The 10,744-nt window shown below is 41.0% G+C and overlaps 1 protein-coding gene across 1 annotated transcript; it reads left to right on the forward strand.

Annotated features, from left to right (window-relative positions):
• The first annotated feature begins 595 nt into the window (after positions 1-595).
• LOC147737223 (uncharacterized) lies at positions 596-2,376 on the forward strand. Its single transcript, XM_086919696.1, has one exon. The coding sequence runs from the start codon at positions 596-598 to the stop codon at positions 1,748-1,750; it is 1,155 nt and encodes a 384-aa protein (XP_086775822.1). The 3' UTR covers positions 1,751-2,376.
• Positions 2,377-10,744: the final 8,368 nt, after the last annotated feature.

The following is a 10,744-nucleotide window of genomic DNA, read 5'->3' on the forward strand; positions in this document are numbered from 1 at the left end:
TTGCATTTCTTTACATCCAACAGAAAATAAGTCTTAAATGCATGGATTGATTATGAATAATGAAGATAACGCATCAAACCAGCACGAATTGTCAAAAATAAGGAGCTCCAAAAACATCAGTGCAATCAGAGGCAGAGGACAGATCCAGGAAGAAGCAGTCAAAGGCAATTCAGTGAGTGTACGAGTCTGAGCTCTGCACCTCGACACCCCAAGACGAAGAAATAACCTCAACAAAACTAAGACAACAAAACTGACAAACCACCTGCTGACCAGCTTTGACCATGAGGCCGGTATGAGAGTTGGAGGAAGGTCTCGTGTCTATTTGGGATCCATAGCTTGGAACAAACTCCCTCTTCAGCTTTGAGCTGTTAGCAACATGATAATGTTTAAAAAAAGGTTGGAAACTTGGCTTTTTGTCCATGTTTGAAACAAACTGATTTACTTTCTTTTTGTGACCTGTGCTTTGCCCCGGGACACTCTTTGGAGTAGCTGTACACATTACAAGTCGCTTCACCATCATGATGTGGCTAGAGTAGTGCTTTGCTATTGAAACTGGCAACAGACCAGCATTCAGTGCTCTAGGTGTATTGCAAACATGCTGACCCTTCAGGAAACACGGTCAGGAGAAAAATCGTGCAATTCCACTGAATATGTCAAGAACTTTAGCCAATTAGAAACCATAAAAGAGCATCAGCGAATACAAACAGGGGAAAAACCATACCATTGCAATGAATGTATAAAGAGCTTCAGTCGGTTAACAGACCTCCAAACACATCAGCGAACACACACAGGGGAAAAACCATACCATTGCAATGAATGTGTAAAGAGCTTCAGTCAAATTTCAAACCTCCACAGACATCAGAGAATACACACAGGGGAAAAACCATACCATTGCAGTGAATGTAAAAAGAGCTTCAGTCAAATGTCAAACCTCTTCACACATCAGAAAATACACACAGGGGAAAAACCATACCATTGCAGTGAATGTGTAAAGAGCTTCTGTCGGTTACAAGAACTCCAAAAACATCAGCGAACCCACACAGGGGAAAAAACATACCATTGCAAGGAATGTGTAAAGAGCTTCAACCAATTATCAAACCTCCACACACATCAGCGAACACACACAGGGGAAAAACCATACCAGTGCAGTGAATGTGTAAAGAACTTCAGTCAGTTAACAGGCCTCCAGAGACATCAGCGAATACACACTGGGGAAAAACCATACCAGTGCAGTGAATGTGTAAAGAGCTTCAGTCGGTTACAAGAACTCAGAACACATCAGCGAACACACACAGGGGAAAAACCATACCAGTGCAGTGAATGTGTAAAGAGCTTCAGTCAGTTAACAGACCTCCGCAGACATCAGCGAATACACACAGGGGAAAAACGATACAATTGCAATGAATGTGGAAGTAGTTTTAGGGTACTATCACACCTCCACACACATCAGAGAACACACACTGGGGAAAAACCATACCAGTGCAGTGAATGTATAAAGAGCTTTAGTCGGTTAACAGACCTCCGGAGACATCAGCGAATACACACTGAGGAAAAACCATACCATTGCAAGGAATGTGTAAAGAGCTTTAGTTGGTCAACAGTCCTCCGGAGACATCAGCGAATACACACAGGGGAAAAACCTTACCATTGCAGTGAATGTGGCAGTAGTTTTACTTACTCTTCAGCATTAAGAAATCATCAGCGAGCTCACAAAGGGCAAACAAATCTTTTAAATGCCATGAATGCTTGAAAAGCTGAAGTCCATTATCACTCCTAAGCAGGCATCAGCGAACACACGCAGAAGAAAAGCCTTCAAGTGCAATGAATGTGTGAAGAAATGTAGTCAATTATCAAGCCTATGTAGACATCAGCTTGCACTCACTCTGTAAATACCGTACAACTGTAGTGAGTGTAGAAGTACCTTTAGGAAATCTTCCGCATTAAGGATTCATCAGTGAATGCACACAGAGAAAAATCCTTTCAGGTGCAGTGAATGAGTGAATATCTTCTGTCAGTTATTACACCTACGGATACATCAACTAACATACACAGAGTAAAAAAGAGCATTGCAATGAATGTCAGAAGTGATTTTGTCAATTGCAAGCACACCTGGGGTAAACCTTACAATTGCACTAAAAGTGTGACGAGCTTTTGTCAATTTCTGATCCTACAGAGCCTCAGCGAACACACACCTTCATTTAACTCACTTAGAAGTAATCCTAGAGATGCAGTGAATTCAAAAAGAACTTAAGAACATTAACAATAATATTGACTCATCTGAGGACATAGACAGGAGCAGAACAGTGCTGTTATTGTGAGATGAAGGAATTACAGGAACAAGTATATAATTATGTGGGTTATTCAAATACCAGATGAATGAAGACTCAACTAGAAGAAATGAAGAAAACCAAAGATTTGTAGAATATTGAAAGTGTCTGTTCCCAGTGATTGTTCACTTCGGTGCACATAAAAAAAACAACGCTATATAACAGGAAATCCACTGGGAGAGTAGCTCAATGTGGAATAAAAGAAAAGAAACACTGGTGGTTTTTATTTGGCGATGAAGATTTACAAAGAAAAACATCCAAGTGTTCCTGTTCATGCTACCTGTAAAAGTGTAGGGATGAATATGATTCTGCCTGCACACATTGCTATATTAGCATAAGTGAGTTAGTTGCGAAAACGCCATTTTGCTGCTTTTGCACATGACGCTACATGTCTCTGTTTTTATAAAGACAAACTGCTTGCTTTTCCTTCACATGAGAACGGTCTGTTTTTCATATCTCTAGACTCACACTGCAACCTCAAGTCTGCACAAAGTGTTCAAGGTTAAAATAACAATGTATGCTGTTGATGCAGGTTGATCAGCCCACGCTCTAGACACAACACAAACACAGCTGCTCATTTCTGAAACTCAGGTGCTTTTAATATTGCACAGCATGCATGAGACTAGCACTTGGAAAAAACCTTTCAATCGAGAAAGAGCTGTGCTGATCTGGGATGTGATTCACTTCACCTGACTTTGGAGGTATGGGGTTCCTGGTTTTAACCTAGAGATCTTGTATTATTATAATACCTAGCTCCTAGCAAGGGGAGGGTGGTACACAAGGCGCTATAGACCTGGTTCCACTATCATTATAATATGATTTCTCCCTTTGTATTTCATGGAATTGTAACAATGTTGATAGTATTGATTTTATGCATCTTTTTACTTATGTTAGCAAAGATACTGCATCTTAGAGCACGTAGTTGAAATAAACATTTTAAACTATACCGTGTCTCTGATTGCTCATGTTGTGGACATTTATGAGAATAAAAACAAAAGAGTGTTCTTGATTCCCACTATTCCTGAGAGGTCCCAAAGTCGCTTTTTCATTGGTAGCTTCGCTGTAGTACGGAGAATGAATGAGACACTGTTGTTAGTCGGATAGGGGTTCTGGGCACTGAGGTGGATTTTTGGTACACCACAATACACTGAGGTCCTGGTTTCCTGCGCATAGTTCTGTGCATGAGCAGAATTCCCACAACATGGCGCCCAAAGTCTTGATTAGTGCTTGTATCTGTTCACAATACCCTCAACACCTTTTCCGGTTAACAGGCGTGACAGATTAACCTACCTATACGAATGTGTTATAGATTAATTCAAGCATGAGATTAATAAAACGGTTCACATTTTGAATTACTACTCTTTTTTGTTGTACTGCAATTTATATAAATTGTTTTTCTTCTCAATGTCCTCATGAGTGATATTGACATAGCTCACCATAGTTGGGCAGCGCTCCGGCGTCATCTGGCGCAGTTTGGAGTACCAGACGATGGTATGTCTGTTATCTTTGTGGTGATTGCTGATTCGGCATTCCCCTTTGAGCTTTTCTACTCTTTGGTCACGTTTCCTGCAATAAATGCGGATGAGGATACGTTTCATACATACACTCACACTGCGATTCCTGTGAACTATACTCCATATAGGACACAAGAGATTCCAATTTCGGCATGGCAGCATCGTGTTTGGTTTAATGGCACCCTCCCCCATACCGTAATTCCGGTTCGGTTAGGTCCCTTGTCAATTCCTGGGGCCACTTGACCAGTCTTAGGTGGGTTCACACCATATCCACGTTATCTCAATGCTCCGATTGACGACTTGTGTCAACTTTATATCTTTTTTGTTGGGGTACATAGGGCTTAGGTTCAATATGTTTCTTGCAGCGGAACAAGTTTTAATAAATATTCTTTAAAAATGCCGACTCTGTAAGCGGCACAACGCGTGTGAATTTTAAAGCTACACGCGGTAAATAAGTCTTGTTATAATTTTAGGAGCCGTGCGATAAAGACAAGCTATCCCGGTTACACCTTTAAAGAAAAGAATCAAGTGTGTACAGCCCACCTCATGTAGGAAGCCGTCCGTTTGGACTTAGACGTGTTGCTCAGGTCGGATACAAATGCATTGATCTTTTCTCTTGACACAGGGAGCGTGTTCCCCTGCCGGGCTTGGTGATTGATGGTAATCAGGATATAGTAATTCAATCCAGTACCTACGCATCGGCAAAGGTACGTTATATAGCAAACTGGTGGCAACAAACAACGCTGGTGTTGGGTACACAAGATTATGGGTCCAATATTGTTACAATTTCTTTTATCAGAACCTGCTTTTGAAAACAGAAGAACAGGCGAACCACTTGCCGCTATTAAGACTCTGAGCCTGGAAAAGAGGTAGGAATGAGTAAGATTGTATCTTCTTCCTCCTCCCCGCTTCGTGTACATAAATGAGTGGAGAAACTCAGACTTTTTCCTTCTATCACAGGCAGTCAACATAAAATGTCCTGTTTCACAGCTTGAGCCACTTCCTTGAATACAAAGATTCATAAAAAAGTTTTCCCTAAGCCTGACGATACCGTGAGAGGCCAGGACATCAGAGACACACAGGTACATATTTTAGATTGTTTAGTGCAATACCAGGAAGAATAGAGGCTTCACGCTAGATAATTAAAACTTTATTGTTTTTCTGCATTTTACACAGAAAAGTGACAAAGCGCTGATGACAGTCTGGGTACTGGTTTCCTCGGACTAGAAACGCGTCGGCACATCTGAGGGAGCAATCAATATCACTAAGCGTTTGAACTAGCTCTGGCTGGTTGTAAAAGTCATCCTTATTTTAGGACGTGCTCCTTCCTTTTGACTTTGTCTCTTCATTCTTTATGAATTCAGATTCACTTTTTTGAAAATTTAAATTTTTTGTGTTTGTATAGTGAATTTTTTGTGGAATGTATGATACTTGTGTTGGAATTTAAATGTATTGAATGTACAGTTTTTTCCTTTTTTGCGAAACTTTCAAAAGAAGAATGAATTTTTTTCTTCGAAATAGACAGGTATAAATAAAAATACCGGGTCAAACTCAATAAGTTTGTGTTTCTCCTATGATCTGAAATAAGTTTTTGAAAATTAATTGGGTGTAGACATATTCTTGTGTTTTCTGGTTTTGGATTATCAATATTTAAATTCACATTGTCGTACATGTGCGGTACAGAACACCCACAGTTCAGCTCTCGCTAACAGTCTGATGCGAAATAGATTTAAGATCAAACGAGACATTTCAAATGGCTTTTTTTAGTCATAAGCTGTCCTCCGTTAGTAGTCAATGGACTGCGTTCACTTGTGGCGGCAAGCAAAAACATTTTAAAAGATTGGCCATGGGCTATAAAAACAGCCCAGGTGTCTTTGCCACACGTGTCGTCTCTTTCTTAGATGGCATTGATCCTGATGCGTACTCGTACATTGATGATATTTATCTAATGGATGACAAATTATGGCTGTATCTGTGTCGCATTGAGCGCATCATAGTTATGTTTGCGGACTTCGGTTATAAATTTATCTTTGCAAAGTCAGACATTGCGGAGTTCACAGTGTTGTTCCTGGGCTCAACAATGAAGGTAGAGGACTTGCACCTCACTTCCTGGAGAAATGCGCATGTTTATGGTCTCCTACAACTCTGAAAAAACTACAATTCTTGCTGGGATTTTTGAATTTCGGGTGTATTTATATTCCCGATTATGCAACCGGCGATAGGATCTAAGCATTCTTATTCAGTGGCCTGCGCAATCATGGCTGGTACCATGGTGAATGGAGAATTCAAGTCCGATGTCATGTACACGCAGACATTAGGTGACTGTACCGCCCAGTTGGCAGAGCTATGTGCTCTAGTGCTGGGTTAGTGAGAATGAGGGGTAAAAGGTCCCAATCCCTTACTAGCCGTTTATTGAGCAATGGTCCCTCTTTTTTGTCAAGCTTGCCCTCGGCATGGGGAAACCCCTATCCTCCTATTATAGCAAAGTTTGAGAAAGGTGCGTCAGGGCAAGCTTTGTTTTTTATAGTCTATTATGGAAAAATTCCAATCACACGAGACTACTCGCACTGGCATTACACCAAAATCAGGGAATCCCTATTAAAGAACGTCTGCCTCTCGTAAATGTTATTCATACTCTTGGTCACCAGCGTGTAGGAGTACACGCTGTTGGCAACAGTCTTGCTGATGAAGCAGCAAAGACTGCAGTAGCAACATATGTAGTAGCAGCAGTTACAAGATCCAACAGTAAGAATGATGAAGACATCTTGGCAGCTATAGCTGCTACAGAGATCGGTGATAATTACCCTAAGGGTTTCCCTTCTAAATACCCTTATCATTTAAGTCCTGATAAGGTTCCCTATGTGAGAATTAACAACGTGACAGGCTGATTCCTGACGCGGACCGCAGGTTACCCTTGATAACCGTCGCTCGCGAAGTCATAGCCTCGGCTCATGCCGACGTTTCAGCGTATGTCTCTATCTTACAGCAGCGTTAGTGGTGGCGTGGATTGTATAAATAAACTTGTGAATATGTCCTTTCTTGTTATGTATGTCAGCAGATTAAACCTTCAACTGCTGCACGGCCGCCACAAACTCCGCAGTACATATCTAATAGACCACTTGGTTGTGTTTATTTAATCACTGTTGACCTATTTCTGCTGATACTGCGTATAAGTATATCTAAGTTGCAGTGGACGTTTTCTCTGCATTTGGCCACAAAGGAGTGCTGATGCTTGAACTGTCATCCGAGATTTGCATGTCTTTGTGGGAATTTTTGCATGTGGCACCTTCCATTCTGATCAGGTCCAGCGTTCACCTCTAAGGTGTACAAGGAAGCCATGGGGTCTTTGGGGGTGCATGTGAAATTTTTGTCTCCATACCGACCTGAGAGTAATTCTGTTGTGGAGCGAATGAACCGTGACTTAAAGCAATCTTTGACAGCTAGGGTTTTAGGTACTACGTGCACTAAATAATCTTCCTAGAAGATCTCTGGGTGGGCAGACCCGCACAAAAGGCTTTTTGGCATAAAAATGTTTGTCCCGGACCTTGATGGTCTAGACATGGCGGCGACAGCCGTATTCTTTGACGTAGATAATCATTCTGCTGTGTTACAGAACCTATAAGAGACTCGAGACAGTCTTTCAAAGGAACACTTGCCCTCCACATATGGAGCTGAAGCTGCTCTACAGATTCCGGTAAATTCCGGTAGTTAGCTGGCTACCCCAAGTTTGTGACCTGGTCTGTGAGAAGGTGGAGAACAAGGAGTTCAGCCCCTCGTTTCATGCACCCATTCCAGTGCTTCAATGTAATAACAGAAAACAAGTAGATAATAAAGCCAGGGAGAAAAATCATGTAGGAAGCACAGAAACCAATTAAAAAGTGCAAAATTGAATTTATTTATACATGTACATATTTAAGGTAAAAACATTTGAAATTCCAAAAAATACAAAAAGATGACAACAAATTAAAAAATCAGTAAATCTAATACAGAGAAATTATCTTTATAACACAATCACGCAAAAATTGGTAAAAGGGTGGCAGAAATAATCATTGACGCGCGTTTCGGCGTTTAAACAAGAACGCCTTCCTCAGGAGCCACATTAAAATCTGTAAAACATATATAAAGTAAGTTAAAAACACATTGAGGGAGTATTGTCAATCCTATCGTCAATATATCAATGTTTATACAAGGAACTAAACCCAAAACTGTGCTTTCCAAACATTTCATCTAACTGCACAATGTACAACCTAGATAATTTATATTTGAGCAGTGTCATATAAATTGGGCAGAACAGGACATAATTTAGGGGCCTTCATTAGATTTCAATCACATAAGGGACTACCTTTATTCATTATCCAAAGATAAAGCACTATGGGTATTTTTATTTTACTAAAGACCTACCTGACCAAAAGGAACATGGGTGAAAATGTTCACTGTCTTCTTATGGAGAAGAGTCACGGATAAGACAAGGATATATTTCTTGCTTGTCAAGTAGGTTCAGTCACTTTCTACTTCAATCAAGTCTTAATCTGTGGTGATCAAAATATGATATGTTCACGATCTATTAAGATCTGTACATATCCTATTTATTCAGTGCCTGGATGCTGGATCGCTAGGTATTGCTTACCTAAATTGATTGATGTATATCAAGTAATTGCTGATTTAGACACATGTTTCCTCAGTTAATTTATGCCAGCGAGTCGTAGCGATTTTGGCGCTGGAAAAGGAGATAGATGCTCAAATATAAATTATCTAGGTTGTACATTGTGCAGTTAGATTCATTAACTGCATAAGTAGGGAAGAAATGTTTGGAAAGCACAGTTTTGGGTTTAGTTCCTTGTATAAACATTGATATATTGACGATAGGAGTGACAATACTCCCTCAATGTGTTTTTAACTTACTTTATATATGTTTTACAGATTTTAATGTGGCTCCTGAGGAAGGCGTTCTTGTTTAAACGCCGAAACGCGCGTCGATGATTATTTCTGCCACCCTTTTACCAATTTTTGCGTGATTGTATTATAAAGATAATTTCTCTGTATTAGATTCACTGATTTTTTAATTTGTTGTCATCTTTTTGTATTTTTTGGAATTTCAAATGTTTTTACCTTAAATATGTACATGTATAAATAAATTCAATTTTGCACTTTTTAATTGGTTTCTGTGCTTCCTACATGATTTTTCTCCCTGCTTTATTATCTACTTGTTTTCTGTTATTACATTGTCTATTTTCCCTGCATAACATATCCAGTTGTCCAGCAGGTGGTCCTTGTTATTTACCCCATTCCAGTGCTTGGCATGCAGGTCACAAGAACATTCATTTTACCACCACTTCCTGGTCGCAAGGGAAACAGGTACGACTCCATTGACAATGTCAAACTACAACGAGTGGCCGATTCTTCTTAGTATGACTCCTGCTGTCTCTTGTCCAGCACTGCTGAGAAATTTTGTTTTGGGCTCTGCTGACACTAACATCCCTGACCTTGCTATAGAGATGTTCACAGTCACTAATCCATTATTAAATTCGCCAGCTGGCGATCCACATGAAGATACTTTTATAGCGCGGGGACACGCCTGTAGGCGTACACCAGGCGCTTTACAAATGCCCCTAATAATAAATAATAATACTGAGTATACATATCCCACAGATTTGTCATTGCCTGGTGTGTAAACAAGTCTAGCTGACCAGTCACTTTTTTCCTTTGACTCATCGAGTGTACCATTGAGGTTTTCTATTTTTGTTACTTGGTTTAAAAGACATTTTTTGGTTCCACCTTGGACTTACATGTGGTTGGTTCTCATCTCCTTTTTTTTGTTCATGTCGATTGGATTTGTGATGGTATTTTTCCGTCTGGTAAATGGACACTATATAACTGAATGATCAAAAATCTGATTAATTGATGGAACTTTGGCCCCACACTCCTCATCACACATCATGAAAAGAGACCAAACTTTTGTCAACATCACAGTGTAGCCCGTGCTAGATGTTATTGAATGAGATGCTGTAAAATTTCAAATTCATGGACCCACAGAGGTGGTTAATGTTCCTAATGTACTTCGTGTTTCAATGGGAGATGTTGATTGAGATGTTCAAGCCATTGAAGCTCTCTTTTCCGATTTGAAATATTATGCTGCCTTTGATGCTGAGGATTTATATTTAGACTCCACAAACTACGCCCGAGTTGTGGAAAGCACACAGTATTTGTTGTAAAACAACACCGCTATGACAGAAAATTAAATGTTGAAAGAGAACTGCCCACAGGGGGCAGAACGTAATTTATTGGTGCTGCAATTATTTAGTGCTTGGAATCCCACTTTTGGAAATATCCCTGTTTGCACCCACTGTTTCGAGGAACTCAACACACATAAGTAACTGGATTGTAACCAGCAATCTTTACTGTTTCTTCTTACCAGACTGGCGGATGGTTGGAGCCTGCTGAAAGTCCTGCGGTCACCTGGGAAGCTGTGCTGGCCATCTGAGGAGTTCGAGTCATCTGGAGTCATCCCCACCTTCACCGGACTGCTGCTGGCCATAGGTGGAGTCCGAGGTGGATGGTTGGAGCCTGCTGAAAGTCCAGCGGTCTCCTGGGAAGCTGTGCTTGCCATCGGTGGAGTCCGAATCGTCTGGAATCATCCCCACCTTCACCGGACTGCTGAAGACCAGGTCTGCACTGGGTCTGCACTTGGAGTGCTGGCGTCGATGCCCAGGTGAAGCGTCCGAAGTGGAGCGCTAGGGGCGGACTGGGCAGAGCCTCATGGAGCGGTCCTGGGGCGCTCGCGGCAACTCTTATCGAGGCAGGCTGGGCAACTAACCCGAACCCCTGAGTGTGTCATCGCACTGCCTTGACAAAGGCTCTTGCTCCCGACGACGGCATTTTCACCTTCGTCCTGGCCTCCAGCTG

This window comes from Lissotriton vulgaris, chromosome 1_1 (genome assembly GCF_964263255.1).
Source record: "Lissotriton vulgaris chromosome 1_1, aLisVul1.2, whole genome shotgun sequence".
NCBI classification, from domain to species: Eukaryota; Metazoa; Chordata; class Amphibia; order Caudata; family Salamandridae; genus Lissotriton; species Lissotriton vulgaris.

Coding starts and splice junctions, on each gene's coding strand:
- LOC147737223 (XM_086919696.1), top strand. CDS start 596: ATGCTGACCCTTCAGGAAACACGGTCAGGAGAAAAATCGTGCAATTCC.